Source organism: Camellia sinensis, chromosome 8 (assembly GCF_055761805.1).
Source record: "Camellia sinensis isolate YWXY chromosome 8, ASM5576180v1, whole genome shotgun sequence".
NCBI classification, from domain to species: domain Eukaryota; kingdom Viridiplantae; phylum Streptophyta; class Magnoliopsida; order Ericales; family Theaceae; genus Camellia; species Camellia sinensis.
In genome coordinates, this window is record NC_138968.1 from 193,153,207 (window position 1) to 193,178,402 (window position 25,196).

The 25,196-nt window shown below is 32.5% G+C and overlaps 2 protein-coding genes and 1 pseudogene across 3 annotated transcripts in view; 2 read left to right on the forward strand and 1 right to left on the reverse strand.

The window, feature by feature from the left end:
- The first annotated feature begins 4,081 nt into the window (after positions 1–4,081).
- Positions 4,082–4,814, forward strand: LOC114308038 (toll/interleukin-1 receptor-like protein). The gene has a single exon (XM_082884499.1). It carries the CDS (start codon positions 4,270–4,272, stop codon positions 4,774–4,776), a length of 507 nt encoding a protein of 168 aa, XP_082740625.1. The 5' UTR covers positions 4,082–4,269; the 3' UTR covers positions 4,777–4,814.
- Positions 4,815–5,248: 434 nt separating this feature from the next.
- Positions 5,249–8,071, forward strand: LOC114305042 (disease resistance protein RUN1-like). Its single transcript, XM_082884498.1, has 3 exons — positions 5,249–6,464; positions 6,584–6,889; positions 6,995–8,071. Exons 1-3 carry the CDS (start codon positions 5,382–5,384, stop codon positions 7,295–7,297), a joined length of 1,692 nt encoding a protein of 563 aa, XP_082740624.1. The 5' UTR covers positions 5,249–5,381; the 3' UTR covers positions 7,298–8,071.
- Positions 8,072–10,523: 2,452 nt separating this feature from the next.
- Positions 10,524–25,196, reverse strand: part of LOC145797413 (small ribosomal subunit protein uS10c pseudogene) — a 138,714-nt pseudogene continuing 124,041 nt past the window's right edge. The window contains exons 2-3 of the transcript XR_014338943.1: positions 22,403–22,462; positions 10,524–11,105 (exon numbers count right to left, since the gene is read on the reverse strand). The product of XR_014338943.1 is annotated as a small ribosomal subunit protein uS10c pseudogene (transcript). The remainder of the gene's footprint in view (positions 11,106–22,402; positions 22,463–25,196) is intronic.

Sequence of the window (25,196 nt, forward strand, 5' to 3'; positions counted from 1 at the left end):
CCCAAACCAAGGATGGTGCTCTCCCACCACTACTCTCACTCTTTCTTTTGTTCGGGGGTTTAGGAGGCTTAGATTCAGATGGGGAAACATTAGTTTGAGAATTAGATGATTCTGGTGGAACAATAGGGCTTCCGGTAGATTCAAAACTAGCATTGTTATCTTTATCCATTCAAACTGGTAATAAAAAATTAAAAAAGTATGAGATAACAATTAAGTCATGGATGGTATAATAATTGAATCTAAACCATATACAATACCATACCAATACCATTTTGATTAAATTTATGGATAAATAGCCAAATAACATGTCTAACTTCATCACTGTTTTTATAGGCTAAAGGGTCAAAAATAATAATATATTGCTCATTCATCACGGCATTCATTCACTCACACACCTTCATTTGTTTGCTTTCTAGCAAAAGCATCAGCTATTTTCAACATGAAAATAATAAATAAGTAAAATAATTTAAAATTAAAAAAATAAAAATAAAAAAGGCCACAACAGGTCATTCTAAGATTTAAGTCCCATAACAACTTCATCACTGTTTCTCTTTCTATCAGTATTTGTTATGGTTATGTTATGGGTGACCTTCACAGGAAGACAAAATCTGTTGGCACCGCACAATACAGGGTGATTATGAATTTAAAAGTTAAGAGTGATGATAGAATTTTAAAAAATAATTATGCAAGATTTTAAAAAGGTGGAAATACACACACACACACAAAAAAAAAGTGAAATTAATAGCAGAATTTTAAATTATTATAGTTTTTATTTTTAAATGTCCAAAATATTTGTAAAAAGTTGTGTTGATGATAACATTTTTTTATCACTGGTTTTTTGTTCTCAAATTATATTACTATAAGTAACAAATCAAACACAATTTTAATTCATATGTGCTTTCTATCAACAATAGGAAGAGGGAAAAAAAATCACATACAGATTTAAAGCACCGATCATGTAGATATTTGGGTGGAGGTTCAACATCTAATTTCAAAAAACTCAAATTGGGTCTCTACTCACTTGTTAGCAACTATACTTAAAAATGAAACAAGCAAAATAAAAAAAAAAAAAGTGAACGATTACAAATACTAATAGATCAGCTTGCCAAATCAAACAGAGAGCCATCAATCGATTGAGAGAGAGAGAGAGAGAGAACCGTATAGGGCTGTGTTGCTGCCGATCGCCGGTTGCTTTGCTGCTGCCGATCGCCGGTTGCTTTGCTGCTACCGATCGCTGTCGTCTCGTCTCGCCGCCGCTGCTGCTGCTGTGCTGCTAGGGTTAGCGGCTGCTGCTAGCTAAGGAAGGAAAAATAAAGTAATGAAAAGGGGGAGAGGAGAGAAAGAGACGGGCTGGGCAAACAAATAAGAGGCTGCCCTAGTATAATAAGTAATAAATAAATAACGGGTTTATTTTGTAAATATATATATATAAAAATAAAAATAAAAATAAAAATAATTAATACGCGGGTCGCGGGTTGCGGTTCGGGTAGGGTCAGAACCGTAACCCGACCCGAACCCGATTTTTGGCAGAATCCTTGACCCGCACCCGCCCACCTACCTATATCGAAACCGCCCAAAAGGCTGGGGGTAGGGTAGGGTCGGGCGGTTTGTGCGGGTGGGTGGGTTCTGTGCCCAGCCCTAGGTAGGGCTTATTTTCAATTTATTTTAACTTTTAGCTTAATTTAAACTATTTTGATGTGCTTGGTTCAGTTTAACAATACAGTTTATAGTTTTTTGTAAATCAAAAATCAACTTATTTTTTGAGTGGGGATGAGAAGCTTAATTTATAAATAAAAAATCAGCTTATGTTCACAGTTATAAGTTATAAGCTGTTAAGTTACAAGTTATAATCACTTTCTCACAACTCTACCAAACAGGGCCGTTGTCAGTGTACAAAAGTAACGCATATGTGCGGAGTATAGAAACAAGAGATACTAGTAAAATGATATATTTGTCCGTTAGTTTTTATGTATATAAAATAATAAAATAATACATATATTTTGTTAATGTCATTTCAAAAAAATAGCAATCATCTTCTTTAATTTAACTCACACAAAAAATTAAGTTTTTTTATTTTTATATATTCTTTTAATTTTTAATAATTTTTTTTAATATTTTAAGTATTTTTTTTTAATTTTTAGATACACCTAATCTAGATATACTTAAAAAGTATAATATTTTGTAAATTTTTTTAAATTCACCAAATACAAAAAAAAAATACAAAAATATAAGAATTCAATACATTATTTTATTTTGTTGTATTCAATAATTTTTTTAAAGCTTTTTTGTATAAATATAATGACAATAATAAAAATGAAAAATTATATTCTTATATAAAATTTATAGAAAAAATATCATAAAAATGTTGGGATAGTTATATTGTTATAAATATAAATCATATTTATGAGTATTTTATTTAAAGTGCAAAGTCACCATCAAGTTATATTATTGTGTCTAAAAAATTTATATAAAATTTATATTTGTATATCATGACTCAATAAGAATATGTTTAGATAAAATTTAATGATAGAAATTTGTAAAATGTAGTTATGATGATAGTGAGAAGAAATGATAGGAAAAAGGGAAAAATGGCCATTTAGAAAATTTTAAGGTATAACATTAACAATTTATGGGCAATTTATAATAAGATTACAAACCTTAAGGAGGAAAATATAATTTTTTAAATGTGAGGGAATCTATATTAAACAGATACCTCAGGTGTCAGTGTACTCTACCCTTTGGTTTTTTTGCAGACTAAGGCCTCGTTTGGCATGTGCTTGTTTTAGTCTAAAAACAAAAAGTTATTAAAAAAAACCAAAAAGCCTTAGGTCTCGTTTGTGAACAGATTATTTTAGTAACTTTTTGATTTTTTGACTAAAATATGAGATAAAAAAATTAGTATATTTGGAATGATTTTTTAATTTTTTACGAAAAGATATGCAAAAAGTAGAGAGAAAAATGGAATTATTTGATTTTTTGGTATAGGTTGTTGGCTTTTTAGTTATTTTAATAATTTTTTGATTTTTAAGCTAAAATATTAAGTTACCAAACGAGACCTAAATTTCGAGAAGCAAAATAAATGTCCAAATATTTTTCTGATAGGAACAAAACAATGAACCTTGTATTAATCTTCGTTCACAAATTGTCTAGATCATAAAAATCAGGGATCTCTTAGTGTTTTTGGGCTATTTTGGGAAGATGGTTATAATCAGTTTTTTGGTAAAAAATTACTTATAAACAGTTTATAAATAGTTTTTTTGTGAGAGAGGAAATTGGTAATAATTTAAAAAGCAGATTATTACCAACTTCCTTATGTTATCAAAGTCTCAATTTGATCTAATTCAAAATAAAAAATAAAAATAAAAAAGTCTCAATTTGATCTCTCTTTGAGTAACAAACAAAGTTTTTACGTTGGTTTCAATGGTTGTTCAAAGAGCCAATTCCTCCTCCTCTATTCGATCTCGATGGACATACGATGTGTTCTTGAGCTTTAGAGGCAAAGACACCCACCATGTGTTCAATATTTGTAATATTTATCATTAATTTAAAAATAATTTTTCAATCATCAATTGAAGTATAATTTCCCAATTTTTTTAACAATTGATATGTATATATTTTTTAATATATACCTTAGGATAACAGTTTTTTTTTTTTTTTTTTAAACAAGAAAAAAAACATGCTCTAAGACATCATCATGACATTCATGAGGCCAGATTTCAAACTAGCCAGTTACTTAATCCAATTCATAAAAAGAAATCCACAGCTAAAACAGTAATGGAGCTCATCAAGCACCCATCAAAGCCAAGACCCACCACAACTGTAATTTCTAGGAAGAGAAGGTTGATGCAATTATTATTATTATTGTTATTTCAATACTTCCTTTCTTCGAAGGAAGAAATTTCGTGGCAATTAACTTTCAGACTTTGACTTAGACGTTGACTCAGTGTACAAAGACCAAGTAGCTCGCAAGTAACGCATATGTGCAAAGCCAAGACCCACCATAACTGTAATAATTTCTAGGAAGAGAAGGTTGATGTAATTATTATTATTTCAATTCTTCCTTTCTTCGGAGGAAGAAATTTCTTGGAAATTAACTTTCAGACTTTGACTTAGACGTTGACTCAGTGTACAAAGACCAAGTAGCGTGCAAGTAACGCAAATGTGCAGAGTATAGAAACGAGAGATTCTTGTAATTTCTGTTCTCTCATCAATCAAAATCCCCAATCTTTTGAGAAAGAGATTTGGTAGTACACCAACCAAACAGTTACAATGGCTTCATCTGTTCCATCTTCATCTCGATCTCGATGTACATACGATGTGTTCTTGAGCTTTAGAGGCGAAGACACTCGCGATAACTTCGTCAGCCATCTATACGCAGCGTTGGATCAGAAGGGAATTCACACCTTCAAAGACGATGAAAAGCTCGAAAGAGGAAAATCTATTTCTCCGGAGCTCCGGAAAGCGATTCAAGAATCAAGGTTTTCAATTGTGGTTTTGTCCAAGAACTATGCTTCTTCCAGATGGTGTTTGGATGAGCTTGTGGAGATACTTGAATGCAGCAACACAACTGTTTATCCGATTTTCTATCACGTGAATCCATCGGATGTGCGTCGCCAAAGAGGGAGTTTTGGGGGTGGATTTCTGGAATTGGTGTCCAAACAGGAAGTATTGGGGATGGAGAAGGTCCAGAGGTGGAGGAATGCTTTGGAGCAAGTTGCCAATTTATCTGGATGGCCTTACCCTAGCGATTCAATTGTTAGGTATTTAATTACTTAAATTAAATTAAAATATTCTTTTTTTTTTTTTCTATGATTTACTACTAGTTGGCTGGGCGATGGAAGATAAAATAAAGGGATAATTATAAATTTAAAAAAAAAAACTCAAGAATTTAAATTCTAATATTTCAATTTATTTTTAATCTAAATTATTCTTGTTAAATAAAAATTGAGAAAAAAATTATTTTAATTATTAAATTCAACATAAATATACTTAAAATGTTTAAAATATATATATTTTTTTATTGAATTTAATGATTAAATTATAATTTTTCAATTAATTTTACTTAATAAAAATAGACAAATAATTTTTATTGAAAATAAATTAAAATTTAGAATTTAAATTGACAAAATTTAAAAATTAAGATTTATTTTGTTAATAGTGTTCTATTTCCACACACTTAATTACCTCATTGTACATTTCTTTCAATACATACACTTATGTCTCTATACATTTATATGTCCTGTTCCATAATTATCTTCATCCATTGCAATGAGCAAAATTAATCACAATTAAAATAATGTTAGTTTGCCTTTTTATAGCTCTTTTGAGTTTTGATTCACAAATTTCTTTTACTATTGGCCTAAATCTACAGGTCTGAATTAATGTTCATCCAGGAAATTGTGGGGATAGTTTTTAGAATATTAAATCATACATATTCGGGTGTTTTTGAAGACCTAGTTGGGATGGATTCTCGTATGGAGGAAATGATTGAATTGCTAGGATTAGGGATGGATGATGCTCGTGTTGTGGGGATATGGGGGATGGGTGGAATAGGTAAGACAACTCTTGCAAATGCTATTTATGCCCGTATCTCTTCCCAATTTGAAGGATACAGCTTCATTGAAAATGTCAGAGAAGTTTCAAAAAAAGGTGATCTGAAATCTCTGCAAGAACAACTCATTTCCGAAATCTTAATGGAGAAAGATTTGAAAGTAGGAAATGTTGGCAGTGCCTTAAGTATGATAAGGTATAGGGTATGCCGTAAAAAGGTTCTTATTGTTCTTGATGATGTGGATGAATCAGCAGAGCTTGAAAAATTGGTAGGAAAGCTTGATTGGTTTGGTTTTGGAAGTAGAATCATTATAACAACTCGAAATCAACATACATTAATCAGATATGGCATAGCACATATTTATAAGGTTGAGGAATTAGGAGAAGATGAAGCTATAGAACTCTTTAAATCGAAAGCCTTCAGGAAACACCAACAAATGGGAGGCTATGGAAAACTTGTACGTCGTGCAGTGGAGTATGCTAAAGGAGTTCCTTTAGCTCTCAAAGTTTTGGGTTCTTTTCTTTGTGGTCGAAACAAAGATGAATGGGAAAGTGAATTAAACAGAATGAAAGAAAGCCCTCTAGATGAAGTTCAACAAGTACTCAAAGTAAGTTATGATGCATTACAATTGGTAGAGAAGGAAATATTCTTAGATATTGCATGTTTTTTCAAAGGGAAAGACAAAAATGATGTGACAAAAATACTAGAAAGTTGTGACTTCCACCCAATTATTGGAATAAAAGTTCTTGTTGAAAAGTCTCTTGTATCTATCTCAGACAATAAGCTGATGATGCATGATTTGATACAAGAATTAGGGCGGAATATTGTTCGCCAGGAATCACCCAAAGAGCGTGGGCAGCGTAGTAGGTTGTGGCTTCATGAAGATTCAACACATGTGCTGATGGAGAATATGGTAAGAGACCTTATAGAAAAGCATGAACACTCTCAACTTATTTATTTAACAAAGCTAATTCAGCACAATTTTGTCAGCCTTTTAACGTTGTGCTGCTGTTATTTTCTTGTGGTTATTAGGGAACAAAAAAGGTTGAAGGCATAGTTGTGGAGTATCATGACTGTCGAAGTCGAGATCGAAAGGACATTGGCCTAAAAGAATCGAAGTTGGGGCCTGAAGCTTTTACAAAGATGTGGAACTTGAGAATTCTCAAAATTTGTTGTATGGACCTCTCAGAAGACCTCAAATATCTTTCTAACAAGCTCAGGTATCTTGATTGGTGCAAGTACACTATGAAATACATGCCTTCAACATTTCAACCAGAGCATCTTGTTGAACTTCACTTGACATATAGCAGCATTGAACAACTTTGGGAGGGAACAATGGTATGAATATGCATTCTATTTAATTACTCTAACTAAGATGCAAAGTCCTTGAAACAATAAATTTTCTGCAATTTCTATCTATCCAATTTTTTTTTCCCCCTTCAGCAGCATCTCGACATGTTAAGGATCATGAATCTTAGTCACTCGACAAATCTAGCCAAGTGCCCAGACTTCACGAGGATCCCAAATCTGGAAAGACTGATTCTTGAAGGCTGTACAGGTTTGGTTAATCTTGATCCATCCATTGAAATTCTCAAGAGTCTTATTTTCTTGAATTTGAAGGACTGCAAAAATCTCATGAGTCTTCCAAGTGGCATTCAATTGGAATCTCTTGAAGTTCTTAATGTCTCTGGGTGCTCAAAGCTTAAAAACATTTCAGTCAACTTTGGATATATGAAATGTTTATAAAAGCTTTATTTAGATGGGATTGGTGTAAGTGAACTTCCATCTTCAATTGGACATCTTACCAATCTTGTTTTGTTGAGTCTGAGCAATTGTAAAAACTTGAGAAGTATTCCGGACAATATTTGTCAGTTGAAAGCTCTTACAAGTCTAAATCTCTCTGGGTGCTCCAAACTTGTCAAACTGCCACAAGGCCTGGGTGTTCTGGACTATTTAAAGGAGCTTCATGCAGATTGCACTGCAATTAGACAACTCCCTCCCTCCATTGGACTTTTGAAGAAACTTGAAACATTATCCTTGGGAGGGTGTAAAGGAATAGCATCTTATTCATGGAGTTACTCCCTCTTGCCTTCAATTTTACAAAGATGGAGAGAGAGTTACACAACTTTGGAACTAGAAGCTTTGTTAGGGTTGAAGTCTTTGAAAAACCTATATCTCAATGACTGTAATTTAAAATCTATCCCCGCAAGTATTTGCCACATCTACTCGTTGGCAAGGTTAGATCTAAGTAGAAACAATATTGAAAGTTTACCTGCAAGCATGAATAAACTTTCTAATCTGTGGTCCTTGTGTTTGGATGGTTGCAAGAGGCTTCAAGAACTGCCAGAGCTTTCATCAGATATACGTAATATAGAAGCTAATGATTGCACATCATTAAGAACAATATTGAGTCTGTCCAAATACAATAATGTTGAAGCGTTTGCCTTCAGGAATTGCTTCAAACTTGTTGAGAATGAGCAAAACATCCTGTCAGAAAAATTTCTTTCAAATCAATTTCAGGTTCTCTCTCTCTCTCTCTCTCTCTCTCTCTCTATCTGTGTGTGTGTGTGTGTGTGTCTAAGCATTGTGATCGATCTCTATTGTACAGAGACATTTTGAATGGCAATGGCAAGAATGTGCTTATTTTGATTTCCCCGGGAGTGAGATTCCAAAGTGGTTCAGTCATCAAACTAGGGGGTGTTCACTATCGATTGAGTTGCCTCCACATTGGTATAATGACAGGTTCTTGGGAATTGTTTTCGCTGTTGTTGGAATCAAGAATGAATGCGAGTGCGATGAATATATTATTGAGGTTGGGTTTAAACGCCTTGATATTCAAAGGATCATTGGACAAAGCCATATAAATGACCTAGAAATTTTTCAATATTGGAATCATCAAAACTTGAAAGTTATATATGTCCCACTTTATGAGTTTCCAAGCTCAATGTATGATGATATGGAGCAATTCAATGAGGGTAGAATTGAATTTCAAGCTTGTTTAGTTCATGATGGTCATTACGCTGATTGTTTAACTAAAGCAGTTGACGAGGATTTTTCATTAATTGAAGGAGATGTAAAGTTGGGTGTCCATTTAGTATACGAGAAAGAAGATGATGAAGAAGCATGGAGTATGTACAGCTGTGATTCAGAAGATAACATGGGTGTGTTCCATGAAGACTTGGAAAGGTCAGTAGAAGGAGCAGGAGTAGAAGTTGCTAGTTCTAGTACTACTACATCAAAGAGAAGACACGGTGACCTCAATGACAACCATGACTACGATGCAACAGCAGCAACAGGACCCAGTGGCGGATTTGATGATCAGGACGAGGAGGAGGACCACCCCAACAGCAAAACCAAGTGGAAGTGGCAGCTTTGACTAGGTAGTACCTTGAACTCAGTTTGCAAATGTCTCCAATGACAAGTGAGGTAAAATTAGAATAAACATAACACATTTATTTAGGAAAATTTTCAAATGGGTTGAATTGATCTAATTTCACATTAATTTAGGAAAAATTTCAAATGGGTTGAATTGATCTAATTTCAAACAAGCCGTCCAAATTTTTAACACAATGATAATAAAATATAGTTATGGTCCTTAGAGAATGTGCTACCTATCAGTTTTCTTCGTAAAGTTTGTGATTTTGTTCTATTGGTCCCTAAACATATATGAAGAAGACAAAACATAGTCCTACCCCTTGTTTAGGGACGAAATTGAAAATTTAGGAGCTAAAGTAACACAAAATGCATGCTATAGGGACTAATATGTGTTTTATTATTATTACGTTAATGATTTAGACTATCTTTAATGTTTTAGAATTAGTTAAATGGCCATTTACATTTGTTCAGCCATTCATGATATCATAGATGCATAATATGTTGAATTGTTATACTTCAAATTATTTGTGTCAAGTATCTGCCTTTCTTTCCTCATTTCTAAATTATTCATGATCCCATAATTAATTAATTACTTCTCTATATGTTTCAGGGGTTGAAGTTTGATCAAGAGTCATGGATGTGTTCGTGTATATTAACTGAAGGAAGACTTTGACCCATGACCAATGAAGACTGTATTTTTGTACATTATAAATAGAAATAGATTTGGAGGCATGTGTACTTTTGTTGTGGTTGATGTATGGTTAATGTTTAAACTGACCGTGCAAGACAAAAAATTTTGCATGCCATCTGTAAATGATGTGTATGTAAATAATTGCATTTGGTACCTCGGTGGATACCATCGTTAGACTAGGCATCACACAATTGAGGGAGTATCACGCTTGATTTTTTTACCCTCAAATGTTTGCTGAGTTTTAGGAGGTGGTGATGGCCAACAGCGAGGGTGCCTGGTGGTGGGGGTGGTCAGAGCTAGTGATCAAAATGTTGCTAAAGGTCACAGGGTGGCCAAAGTGTGGTCGGAGGTCACGGAGGTTGATCGGAGTGTGTCAATGGAGATAGGCTGGTCGGTGGTGATGTGTAGCGATGGTGGTGGTTAGAAGTGGTGAGGGAGGAGAGATTGAAAACTTATTTTGAAAAAAAAAAAAAAAAAAACTTTTTATTTCCATTTTAAAAAAAAATTCAATTAGACTTTTATGAGAACAAAAACAATATACCAAACAAGTGAAATTAATTTAAAAATATAGTGCAAGTGGAGTATGTGTTCTAGTGCAAATAAGGCCACAGTTTTCACTTGCACCAAAGCACAAGAACATAAATCTCCCAAATTTTCTTCCTTGGTCATTGTCCTTAAAAACTGCTCATATGGAAATGGGGAGCATCTTTAGAAACAAAAAGGAACTCAACATTTGCAACCAATATTTTAGTTATCCATTCAACAACATTCTCAAGCAACTCTTGTACAAGCATGACATGATACTACCACCAAATTAGAGGTTGTGCTTGCTTTTAAATTTGAAGCGTGCTTCAAATGCCGGTAGGCAAGTATCGTGCTCTTTTTTAGCTATGATCAAGATCAAGATAAAGACAACTGAGCCCACTTGATAATTTGCCATTATAGCCACAAAGAAGAGCTTTCACAATTTTCTTACACCATAGAAAAGATTGAATCAAAGATTAAGAAGTTTCAAACTCTCTATTACATATCCAATGGAACTAGTATTTGAGTGTTTTTCTGCTTGGGCTGTATGAGGTAGAATTCTCATACACAGTTCTAAGAGGGGGAGTCTAACCTATCTCAAATAAAGAAGTGTCAATATACAGTGCTCATCAAAGCTGCAGCAATGCTTTCTCAGAGCTTGACTTCCACATCAACCTCGGCAGGAAGGTCAAGCTGCATCAAGGAATCAATCATTTGGGCAGTCAGGTATAGAATATCAATGAGGCACTGATGAGTTCTGATCTCAAAATGGAACCTAGCATCTTTGTGGACATGTGGAGATTTAAGTACACAATAAATTCACTTCTTGATTGGTAACAGCACAGGACCCATGGTCTTTGCACTGGTAGTCCTTGTAGCATCCGTTATTTGCTTGCATGAATCCTCTATCAATCGCACCCAATATGACCTAAGTTTAATCCTAATTTTCTGCTTCGGTGCCATCTGAGAATTGGCAAAAAACATAATAAGACGACCGGAATGTCACTAAAACTACTGAATATTACGAAAAAATATAAGATATATCGAGTCGAAAATTCAGTTTCATTTAGTCTTGAACGATTTACATTGACTTCCAAGATATTTGACTAAACAGATTGCCATCAAAAGCTTAAATTAAACAATTGACACTTATCCAATGCAAAACTATTTTAATGACTAGTTATTCTTTTTCAAAAGATTATCATGTTGGGTTTGTGGAGCCTCATTAGTATTTGTACACCTCACCATGAAGTTGTGAATCCAACTTGGCAGTGAGTTGGGCAGAGGGGTTGCAGGCTGCAGCCAGCCTGAAGGTGGGAGTTTGGGGGCTGTGAACCCTAACATATACATTGTTGTTTAAACAAGCAGCCAATTTGTATTCTTTTCTTTTCTTTTTTCAATACAGTGAAAATAGTGTGAGCCAATCTTGCCAAACAACGTATCTCTATCACTATGCTTGGATTGAGTGATTTGGAGAGAAAAGAAAAAAAATGGAGTGATATGTATTTTTCTTATTTGTTTGGATAATCTAAGTAGAGAGAAATGAGAAGAAATGGAGAGAAACTCATTTATCTTATAAGCCTCATTTTCAATCTTTCCAAAAGTGGAGAGATTGGGAGAGAAAAGAAACCACTATTTTCATAATACCTATTTTGTCCCTATAAAAATAAAAGAAATAAAATGATTAAAAATATAAAAAAGTTATTTTGGTAATATAACATAAAATAATTTCTTTTCTTTTCTCTTAATGAAACCTAACCAAACAAGAATGAGAGAAATCACAATCATTTCTTTTCTTTTATTTTTTCCTTATCCAAACAAAAAGGAGAGAAATCACAATCATTTCATTTCACTACAAGAAATTGCATTTTTCGCAACGCAACAAAATATATTGCTAAAAGGGAAAATTCGTTGGCAAAGAGTTTTGCCAACACACAAAGCTACGTTGACAACCCGTAGGCAAAAGTGAGTTGGCAAAAGTTTTTGCCGACGAAATTATCATTGCGTTGGTAAAAGTAATGCCTTTAGCGACGAACATAGTCGTCGATAAAAGTCTTCATCCATCGTCGGCAATTTACCTTGCATTGGTAAGTCATTCAAATATGATGATTGTGTGACACTTTTCGCGACACAAATTTGCATGGGCAAAAAATATACTTTTACCAACAACATATGCGTCGACAAAAGTAAACTTTTGGCAACACATATACGTCGGTAAATGTTCCCATTTGCCGACGATTTGTTTATCGCTAAAGCTTTACTTTTGACAACGACAAACTGGTATTGGAAAAAAATACACTTCTACCAACACAATATGAGTGGGCAAAAGTAACTTTTAGTGACACATTTACCGAAAAATTGTTTGTCGAGAAAGCTTTACTTTTTGACAACGATAAATTTGCATCGATAAAAATAATTAAAATCATTTATATTTTTTGTAAGATTTACAGATTTACAGATTTACAAAAGGCATCTCTCAGACACAATAGTTTATAAGATACAATTTGAAATAACATAAAGCCAACCTCAGCTTTCAGAATTGGCAAACTTTATAACTCATCAGTTGATGAATATGTGTGTGTTTGCACCAGTTGACTTTAAGACTCATCCAACAATATACAATAGATGAAGCTAGTTTTCCATTTGTCTAAATATTCTTATCAAGGAGCTCATTAAGAGATTAACATATGCAAAAAGAGTTCTATTATTAGGTGATGCTCCGAGACACAACCCTTGTTGATGTTGTTGAATCTTGCTTTCAGTACAGCCCAAATTTGGTCCGGTAAAATTCGCCATAAGATCTCCAACTGCAGGCGCTCTCATCTCCTCGATGGATGCCAAGCTAAGCACTGCTATTATCTTCAACTTCGGAGTTGTACTAGTATGCTGATCAACCTGTGCAAAATTACACTATTTAATAAACTCTCTGTTCCCAAGAAAAATAAATAAATAAATAAACTCAGTTGGAGCAATCTAACTACCAATTTTGGTCTTTGTGTGCTTTCATCAGTCCAGTGATTTCAAGAGTGTAATGTAATGTAGCTCAAGGTTTTAAAAGGGGCAAGGCAAGTTCAAGATTTGTCAAAACATGAAACTTTTTTAGGTCTCATCAATCTAGTATATACAGTCCCAATTGATGTGCCTAATTGATGTATAATATTCAAATATACGACATATAATAAATATATAAAATTATGCATGCATTTTTTGAAAATTGCATGTTCGTGCTTCTTAGCCTAAAAACCATTTTCTTAAAAATCCTTGAATAAAATTAAGTAATGTCTAGCTACTTTTTAACACCCCGAGACATAAGAATATTTTCCTGATAATCTTATTCTAACATTAAGAAAGATATATCAAGCAAGCAAGCAAGCCTACCAAATAATCTTTCCTCAGACACTGCTCCGCTTGGTTTCTGATATTTGTTCTGCTTTCAGTATGATTCTAACTGACACTTAAGCTGATTCAAGCACAAGATAGACATGGAGTCTATCTCTTCCTTGGTTCCTGGTCCAGCATCAGTGAATTTGCAAGTTCATAATATTTCCCACTTCAGTTCATTGTTTGATAAATAGAGGGAAAAAAAAATTAAAATTTCATATATAGGGATTTAATTAACCTTAACAGCTGCCGGTGTGTCACAGGCTTTAGCTTCGTATTCTGCATTAATGGATGAGGATCTAGAGACAAATTCTTCATATACACCATGGCGCGCACAAATTTTTGCCCTGTTCAGGGAGAGAAAGAACATGATAAGAAAACCAAAAACATTTTAAAAAATAAAATAAATAAAAGGTTACTAGAAAATCTGAAAAACGAGGGAACGGAAGACTTACTTTACAGTAGATTCAATCTCTGCAATACTAGTCTTGTTGAGATGGTTGACAGATAACTCTGCCTTTTCCCCCTACTACCTAGAGTAATTGACCATATTTGTACTGCAAATTCAAAGGAAGACAAAATTACTTGGCAGAACTACTAAATGCACTCAAATGTAATGAATAACTTGCAACTTTAGTCCAAAGCTATGCAATACTCAGGGTGCTAGAACTACTTTGCTTCTTTTTTTTAAAAAAAAAAAAAAATCTATCCATCTGTAATGTAATTTGACTTGTTTTCAAATGCTTTAATTAGTTGTGCATTCTATCAGAAGTTTAAATCTTGTATAGAGCCACGTATGAAGATATTCAGGTGTAACGAAAATAAAACAGATATTCAAATTACAATAGACATGGTTTGATTTTTCCTATGAGGCAAACTTTATGGGACAAGGTCTGGATCTAGGATTTGGGGTGGGATTTGTGGAGGGAAAAGGAAAGGGAAATGTGATAAAAATGTAGCTTCTATTTCATTCATTTTTCCCATACTTTTTTTTTTTTTTTAATCTCTCTCACTCTCTGCAAATCCCTCTTCAAAGCCTTGATCCAAACACAACCTTACGAAATTTAGCGAAGTTTGCTTCTCTCTACAAAATTACAAAAAAAAAACACACAAGATTTGTTCACATCCTTAATTAGTTTCCTTGGACAGCCAGATGACTATACACTTGTGCTTTGTTTTTCAATACCCAGATTAAAGTGATAGAGCTTCAGTTCCTTTGATCATGTCAAGTTTATATAATAATCGTCACTATATCCTAGCATATTTAAATTAACTTGTGCAGTAAACCAATTTTTGAAATAAACACTAAAGTATTTTTAATTTGTAACATCTATAAAATTAAGTTCAAAAGAACTATTCAATGAATTTATTAGCTATCATGCTGAGTTGGAATAGAAACAGAACAAAAATAAAAGGCACTTCCCAAACCAAAAAAAATGATGTTCTGATAGATGCTAACAATTAGATTCCATAATAAAAAAAGACATGGGTACACGTCTAACAGCTTTGATGTTACGTGCTTTTGGGTTTTGGCAAATGGTCCTACTCCTCTCACGATTGGACTCCAGTCGACTAGAGAGAAGTCGAGTGTTTGGCAAAAGGGTCTGCCTCCTCTCTAACTTAGACTATAGTCACAGCATGGGAGAGAAGCTGAGTGCTTGCAATTACAGTATATTTGAGTGTACACTAAAAATATGAAACACCTCACAACAATGCCAAGCATCATGAAAGATTTTCAATTATATGATTGTTATTGTCAAAGTATCATTTTTTTTTACTACCATAAATGCTTTAATATCTTTTTAATTTTTGAAGGGCTTTGATTGTTTTTAGCATTGCTTTTTACCTGAAATAAAAAGTATTTCCCAAAAAATAAAAAAATACCTGATAGGCATTCTATTAATCAGTGTTTTTAAAGGCTCAAGGCGCACTAAGGCGCCGAAGGTCTCTTGGAGCCTAGGCGCAAGGCGCAAGGCGAGGCGCGGGCTTTATTGAAGTAAGGCGCACAGTATTCGTAAAAAATAGAAAAATTAATATAGACTAATCATTCATAGTAGTAAGACAATTTTTTAAAAAATAAAAAGTAATCAAGATTCAAGACAAAATATAGAATAATTCTCAAAGCCATGAAAGTGCATATTACATAACATTCCAATTTTCAAAGATCAAATAATCCACATTCAATAAAATAAAAACATAAACACTAAACATCCAAAACATAAATATCCAACAAATATTAATATATGTCTTCACTTAACACTTAAAAACATCAATATCAATTTATAAGAAAAACTTTGATTTGACCAATTTATTAATTCATCACATTAATAAATTGATTAACTTATGAATCAATTTATCAATTAATTAATCAACCAATTTTCTATTTTTTTAATCACAACACATTAATCACAATAAATTGATTAATTGATAAATTGATTAATCTTTATTAATTAATTAAATTCTTATTAATCACATTAATCACAACACATACAACACATTAAATTCTTATTAATCACAACACATTAATCTTTTCTAATTAATTAATCAATTTTCTATTTTTTTAATTAACTTATGAATCAATTTATAAATTAATTAATGTTATGATTCAATGTATGTACTGTAATGAATGTATGAATTAATTAACTCATGAATCAATTTTCTATTTTTTTAATTAATGATCAATTAATTAATTAATGAACATTACATTCCATTACATTAATTCCTATGTTACATTATTTTTTCAAGAAAAACTTTGACCAATTTATTAATTCATCACATTAATAAATTGATTAACTTATGAATCAATTTATCAATTAATTAATCAACCAATTTTCTATTTTTTTAATCACAACACATTAATCACAACACAATAAATTGATTAATTGATAAATTGATAAATTGATTAATCTTTATTAATCAATTAAATTCTTATTAATCACATTAATCACAACACAAACAACACATTAAATTCTTATTAATCACAACACATTAATCTTTTCTAATTAATTAATCAATTTTTTATTTTTTTAATTAACTTATGAATCAATTTATGAATTAATTAATGTTATGATTCAATGTATGTACTGTAATGAATGTATGAATTAATTAACTCATGAATCAATTTTCTTTTTTTTTTTAATTAATGATCAATTAATTAATTTCAGTATAATGATGAATCAATTTTAATATAATCATAATGAATATAATGTAATGTATCTATTTTTTTATTTATGTATGTATGAATTAATTTATTTATTTATGTAATAATCATAATTTATTTATTTATTTATTTATTTATTTATTTAATATAACTCAAATAATTGAAAAAAAAAAAGAAAAGGAAAAAAAAAATAAAAATAAAAAAGGGATCAGTGTCGAAGACGAAGGACTGAACCTGTCGAAGACGAAGAAGGAGAAGCCGAAGGAGAAAGAAGAAAAGGGAAAAAAAAAAAAAAAATATGAATGTCGAAGTCGAAGACCTGTCGAAGACGAAGAAGAAGGAGATCAGTGTCGAAGACGAAGAAGAAGGAGTCGAACCTGCTCAGCCGAAGTCGATCAGTGTCGCAGTCGAAGTCCAGCTCGTGTCGCAGTCGTAGCTCCAGCAGCTCGAAAGAGAGAGAGAGACGACTTCGATTAGGGTTAATCTGAGTCGTATTCGGCTGATATGGTACATGAGTTCTGATCCTCTATGATTTTATGCCATTCGAAACCTTAATCTGAGTCGAATCTGAGTCGTTCGATCTGATCTACAGATTAAACTCTCAGTCGCGCCTAGGCGAGGGCCTTGCGCCTCTCTCGCCTGGCTCAAGGCGCGGCTAAGGCGCTCGCCTGGCTCAAGCCGCCTCGCCTGGCACCTGTACAGGCGCAGATGGTGCGCCTCGACTCGCCTTGCGCCTAGGCGTGCGCCTAGGCGCGACTTTGACAACACTGCTATTAATGCACTCCAAACTTAAATAGGTTCTTTTCCCACCTATTCTCAGCAACCAAACAGAGCAATAATGAAATTGATTTCTTCTCTAGATTTAGATTTCACAGTAACCTGTTACCAAACACAGTTCAAGACCTAGCAACAAGAACTCCTTGGTATCCCCCATTTAGCTACCTTGGTATCCTCTAGTTAAGTAATCAAATCAAAGAAAATCAAATAGTTGAACCAGTAGAGATTTAATCTTTCTTTTTCTTGGAGTAAGAAGTTTCAAACATCATAATACTTCATAATAATGCAAAACCCTTTTTTCTATATTTAATTTCATGCACCCTATTTACCACCAAAAAAAAAGGCCCCAAAATCCTTTCCTCATCTTCTCTTATTTTTTCTAGATCCAAATATTAAATAGGTACTTAGATAGGATACTTTGAATGTACTCAGATCCGAATAAATTATGTTCACACCCAAACACACAACTTAAATTTGGTTGGTCATATATGACCAGTTTAATATATAACAGCATTTCCTATATAATAATACCATGAACTACCATATATTCCAACTTTATGATTAGATGAGAATGGCATTTAAATCACATCTTGGCTCAACAGTAAGGCTAGTCACTAGTATCTTAGTGTGGTGGATTCGAATCACACAAACAACCTCTTCAAAAATGAGGATAAGACTGCGTACATTTTAACGAGAGTCTCTCGAGCACTAAGTTGTCTTTTTATTTTTTTATTTTTTTATTATGGTGATGACCTTTGACTCAAGTGTTTTATAAAATGTTCATGTTATTCAAACCAAGTACTTGGAACACACAAAAGCACCAAAGTTTTTCTTCATCTACAAGCAAAGTTTTTGAGAAATTGCAGCAAATCTCAAAAGGTAAAACTATTATAGTGTATAATTTTATCCAAAAGCATGTACCTATGGCTGTGGACAGAGCAGATTGTGAAATAGGTTCATTTAACTAAAATTGAAAATAGTAAGAAAGAGCTTTGTTGAGTTGATTTAACTTGAAAGAGCTCTCTATCTTGTTGAACTCTACTGGGCATATCCCCAAGGTGCTTCACCAAACAACAAAATCAAGAGGAAATTAACATAGAAAAGTAAAAATGTTGTCTTTATGCTAATAATGAGATTAAGAGTTTTTAACTAATGCCACAAATGATTTGAATATAACAGTTAATGAAAGGCAATGCAGAAACATATGCATGATTTCATCATATGAACTGCAAAGATACTAACCTTTTGGAATTGATATTCATAAAAACTAGCACTATTTTGACTGAGTTCTTCCAATCTTCGTTCTAACTCTTCAATTTTATCCTCAAGATCTTTCTCCTTCTCTAAAAATGAATTTGCCGAGGTTTCGAGTGCAGCTTCCTTCAGCTTTATCTGACCCTGGTTATGAAAAAAAATCTCTCATTGTCATTACAGTGCATTACATAGCATTACATTTCTGCAGATGTTGTCGTGATTAATATATCAAGCAAATAATTTCACGAGGGCTAAACATATACAATCATATTTTGAATGAATTTAAAAATGATGGAGCTAGTGACAAAAAGATTGTCCACCTTTGTTAATATACTACATTAAGTTGCAATTTTACCTTGAGTTGTTTTATTTTGTCCTTTAGATTTGCAGTCTATGCCAGAAACTGAGTACTTGGCAGCTTTCATGGATGGACTCTGGCTGCCATTGGTCTCAGCACAGCATTCCAAACTAGTGACTTCTGTGTCTATCCCTGAGTCTGAGACAATGTTTCCATTTGATCGCATAGAAATATCGTCTTCCAGGTAACTTGAATTCCTTGTTTCACAGCTGATCTCACTGGATTGGTCATCAATTTGCTGTAAGTTTGTAGATTTTGGTCTACATTTCCCACCTGGGGAACTCGACTCTGGTTGTTGCTTGTTGGGTTGCCATCTTGACTTGCTGGAATCAGGAGAGGTGAGCGGGCGAGATCACTTCTCCAACTCAAGCTTTTTCTGTTGCAATCTCGGGCTCACAGATCCTGCGCTCTTGACTGAGCTTACAGCAATCTCGGGCTCACAGATCCTAGATTCCAGTATCTGAGTGGCCTGAGAGAAAACGATGTAAGATTAACAAAATTAACTGACAAGTTTAACATATGAAAGAGACATCAGCTTTCAGTTCATACGTCATATTTACTAGCAAGAAATGAAGAGACGTGTTCCTCCATGCATCTCAATTGTTGCTGCTGTTGAGAAACTGACCCCAAGATGGTCTTGTGCAAGTCTTTTAAGCTCTAATCAAGCTGTGAACCAAAATTCAGAAGCAGCCCTTGGTTTTCTGCTTCTAATTTATTTTTCTGATCTATAGATCTTTTAATTTTAGTGAATGCCTGAAAGCAATGCAGCTAAAGCACAAGAAAGAAGCACATTAACGCATTTAAGCAAGTGCAAGTTCGAAAAATTTGTGCTTAGAAGTTATGCTAGAAATTGAACCATGAAATTTGATTAGAACATCTTAGGATAGGGTATTTGTTCATCGATGTCATGACCTTGTGATCTCCAAAACAATGTTACAATATTCTAATTTCATTTCAAGCTATTTCTTGTTTACCATGGCTTTGTTACCCCTCACAGACTGGCATGGCAGAAAACAAAAAACAGAATATGTAATTTTTCCTTGTTTTTCAATTGCCTCACTTTCCTATGAAATTTGATTTGCCTGTTTTTGTTAAATAACATTGATGGAAAATTGGTATTTTAATCATCAAACTCAACAAAAAAATGACATTTTAAATATTTTATGTACACCTACATTGAGTTTAATGACTAAAATAGGTGGATGATTTAGACTGAAAATAAATCAAAATATTATGGTTTAAATTGATAAAATTAAAAATTCAATGTTTGTTTTGATTTTGTCACCAGAGTCAAACCTTCGGTTTTTTTCTTTTTTTCATTTTTTTTTTTTTGAATTTCCCCAAAAAACAAATGAATTCCATAAATTGGGCAGAATAAGAACTAGATAATATTTTAGGAGTTACATAAATTCTACAAGAAATGCATGAATATTGTGATTAGTAGAAACAAAACAATAGAATTGAAGGACCAAATCACAAGTGATTCCAACTTACAATCTGGGTAAAATGTTTCCAGCATGCTGGACGAGTTCATAGAGGTCAGAGACCGTACAACCATGTTTATCTTCCTCTTTAAAGAAGATTTCTAGTCTTCTCAATTCATCAAAGGCTTACATATCTGGCACATCACAATAGTAAACAAATAATCAATTGAATTTCGATACAGAAAAAAAAAAAAAAAAAAAAAATCAATCGTCGACGATGATTAAAGGCTATATATACAGAGTTCAAAGTGTTTTTGTGGGGATAGTCTAGATGTTCAGAGCTCAGACAACATTTGCACCGAATATTATAGGGCTTCTCTGAGATTGTTGGAGTCCTGATGAACACACGAATCGGAGAATTAGGGTTTTGAATATGAAAGAATTGATTGAAGAAATATTGACTGATAGGTCTGATGAATTACCAGTGCGCGATGCATATAGAAAGCAATTGTGTTGAATCCTTGTGATGCCTTCGGTCAACCATTTGTCCTCGTCTTCAATTCCATTGGCGATCATTCTCTCTTTCCTATGAATTGTGAGAGAAGGGTGTGCAAGAGTGAAAATCGTGGAGATTGATGAGGGGAGATCTGATGAGGGGATTTACCTATCCTGGAAAGAAAATAGGGAATTTTGAGAGGGAAATTTCACCGCCTCAAAGGCAGATCACCAAAAAACCAAACAAAAAAAACAACCCAAAATAATTTTTAGATTTGTTTTTTTGAAAAAATTAAAATTAATTTGAGAGCAATATAAATCGAAAATATCTTTTTAGAATTTTAAAAATTATTTATGACCTAAAAGATAAAATTATACAAAAATAATAAGTATTTTTTAATTTTTCACCCAATTTTTCTTTAGTTTTTTAGAAAAAAAATAAATTTTTAAACTAGTTTCTGAAAATAAAACCAAACATATTGAAATTGATAATCTAACCACATTATTTGGAAGAGTTTAAATTATCTCAAATTAGCATTCTGAACTTAAGAGTGTGTTTGGACTTGATGAGTTCATTTTGTGATCTAGTTCAATGATCACTTTAATTTTACAATTCAATAACTAGAATATTTAAAACTTTCAAAAGTTATAATAAAAACACAAATTACTAAATCACCTCGTTTTACTAACTAAACTTTTACCAACGAATAGTGTTATCGTCGCTAAATGTTTAACTCTTTGCCCACGCCAACTTGTCGTCGCCAGCAGTAAGCATACTAATAGCAACGCTCATTGTGTTGCTAAAAAATACGACTTGTAGCTAAAATTTATGAAATTTTGGCGCCAACCAATATTTTTGGCGCCTAGTCAATGTTATGTTTTTTTAGCGACGATAGTAAATTGCGTTGGTAAAGGTCTACTTTTCCCAACAAAATTGATCATTGTGTCGCCAAAAATATACTTTTGGCTACGAAAAATTGACGTTGTCGCCAAAAGTAGTCGCCAAAAGTGCAATTTCTTGTAGTGTTTCTTTTCTTTTCTTTTCTCTTATTACTTAAGTAATTATTTCTTTTCTTTTCTCTCCTAGGTTCCCAAACATAGTGTATATGTCATGCTTTTTTTATTTGTAATTGATTCTTCTTGCTATTGTGTATTTGGTTAATTCCTCAACATATCACCATTCTTCTATTCTTTCTTATCAAATGTAAAAACATATGTAATCTATTTTTCATAAAATTTGAGAGACAAATGTCATTTAGAGCAAGAATCACAGTCCCAGTGCAAATGGTTGTGGAGCTTATACCACCCAAATGGTTATTTTGGGCTCTATTTCTACATACAAACATAATGTCCTTTCTTCCCTTCAATTTTTCTCAGCAACCAAACAGAGCATAAACGGTGAAAAGATTACCTGCTCAGCATCGGCCCCAATCCTGAGCGGCGACGAACCAGGATCCACCGATCCTCCAACCTAAACATCCCCAAATTAACATTAATCTCCTCAAATTCAGAGAAACATAGAGTATTTCATGACACAAAATTAGAAGAATTACAAACCTCAGTCGTAGGAGAGTCAGGACCATCTAGGGTTTCTTGGGAATCCAAAACTTCAGGTGCAGCAAAAACTCTAATAGTAGATGATCGAGAGGGTTTTAGGGCTTTTAGCGGCGTAAAAGGTGGGGGCAAAGAGAGAAGGAAAAGCTTGGGCTTGACAGCAATGGCGGAGAAAATGGATGATGATGATGATGGGAATGGTGGACGAGTTGTAGCAGAAAGTGATGAAACAAAAAAGCCATTGATTCTCTCTCTTTTCCGTTCAAAAAAAAATTGATTCTCTCCCTTACAACCCGACCAGGCTGTGCTTGCTTGCTCTGGTATGCAACAGTTTCGCAGTGTTATCCAAATGTAAATTTCTTTTTACCCTATTTCAATAATTTTTAAAAACAATTTATTTGGACCCAAAAATAATATTTAGATAAATTATAAAATTAAAAAAAAAAAAAACATATCGAGAGTCTCACAAATTTAATAGAATGCATTAGATTTTTTAAAATTTTTTTAATTTATATAGTAATACTTTGTTCTATTTTTATTACTAATTTATTAATCGTATATATGAAATTAATGTTGTTATCTAATTTATATTTTCACTGTTATATTTACACACAGGGACAGAGCCATGTAGGGGCAAGTGGAGTCACGTGCCCCCTGACTTTTCTTTTCCTTTTTTTTTTTATTTTTATTTTTGTTTTTGTTTTGGGTCTGTGCTGTATGGAGTATGTTAAAGATTCAGAAAATTTGCTACTCAGTGACATAATCACCAGTTGCACTGTGTGGAGTGTGTGTTAAAAGATTCGGAAAATTTGCTACTTGGTGACGCAATCACCCATGCCTCTGCCATTTTGTTTTTAATGGATATATATATAGAGAGAAAAATTAATATTTAATAGGATTCTCCTCTTTGTAGGCTGATTACAACAAAAATAGGTTAAAAATTAATTTTTAAATTTTTTATAAAAAAAATAGAGAAATAATATGATTAAAAAAATTAAAAAGTAAAAAAAATTAACTTTTAATTAATTTTCTAAAATAAACCTATATAGGGTATATGTACCCTCGATGGATCTGTTGTTAATTATGAAGATTATAAATTTTATTTTTTATTATCTTAAAATATTAATTATTTTTAAAAAAATAAAAAATTAAAATAACATGAATTTTTTTATTTTGCTCTTATTTTAAATTTATTAATATTAATATACATAAAAGTATGAAATTGATGTTCTCCAAATGAATGATATGTCTATAGCTCGAGGGAGAAAAATGCACAATGCTCAAGAAATTACAAACCTACATCACTATCGTGCTGAATTATTCTACACTATTTTGGATATGCAAATTTAAGAACTAAATGCTCATTTCACTGAATCAAACACTGAGTTGTTATTGATTGGGAAAGAAAAATTTTGAGATTATAATTAATAGGTGACCCCCCTATATCAAATTTCTAGCTCCGCCACTGTTTACCCACCCTATGAATTATTTATGTTTAATTTTAATCTTACTAAAATGGAGGTTATGTAATAATTCCAAACGCTTGGTATTTATTTTTATTTTTTTCTAAATTTAAGAGTGGTTAATGGAGTTAAAAAAAAAAAATGAATATTATATGTCTTGTTAGGTCTAGAAAATATATTTTTTTTAACAAAAATGCTACATACTCTAAATTTGTTATCAAATACTCACATGAATATAATATGTCTCACTCATGTAAGTGTTTGGTAGAAAACTTTATATCACTAGCATTGCATTTTTTTTTTAATGGCCATGATTAGATTGGCATGTCTCACAAAATATTTTCTAGCCAAAATAAGTATTTTTTTTCACATTTGATTTTTGTCATAAAAATATTTAAAAATATGTCTTTTGCTTAAATAAATAAAATGTATCTAAAATTCAAGAAGAAAAATCTCACTAGATTCAATGCAGAACTAAAATTTCAAACATGTATATAAGAATTTAGACAAATTTCATCTACAGTTCTATAATTTGTTTATTATGTTAATTTAATTTTTCTAATTGGTATAACTTCAATTTTATTTTTAAAATTTTCATGATATGTTAGTTTAGTTCAATTATAAATTCTATTTAGAAACTAGATTGAAATAAATGAACAACATATTTCATTCACTCTTTTCAAACTGATTTAGGGCATGACATCCAATTTAAAATCATTCATTCTCTTTTAAATGCATCATTTTATTCTTGTCTCTCTTTTTTTTAACGGGATATTATCACATAGTCTAAATTTATAAATTGTAAAAGATTAAAAGTAAAATTGATACAAATTACAAGAATGACATATAAGTTGCCCAAGAATATAGTGAACATTGAAACTTAACGAATAAGACATAGAATAAATCTCGTGTTCCTATAGAGAGATTCACGAGAGTAAAAGTAAATTCATACAGATATGAATGTAATTACAAAACATTTTGAGAGTAATGCATGCTTCATGCTTTTGAGGAGGATCCTGCTACTGATTGTGCCCACCCCTGCATGTGTTTATCAGAGGACAGAGTGACTTTTTACCTCCCCCACAAACACAGGCTGAAGTAAAGAATCATTTTGAGAGAGTGTTTGGATTTGATAAACTCATTTTAAAATCGATTTTGATTAGAATCGTTCCAATTTTTAGACTCGTT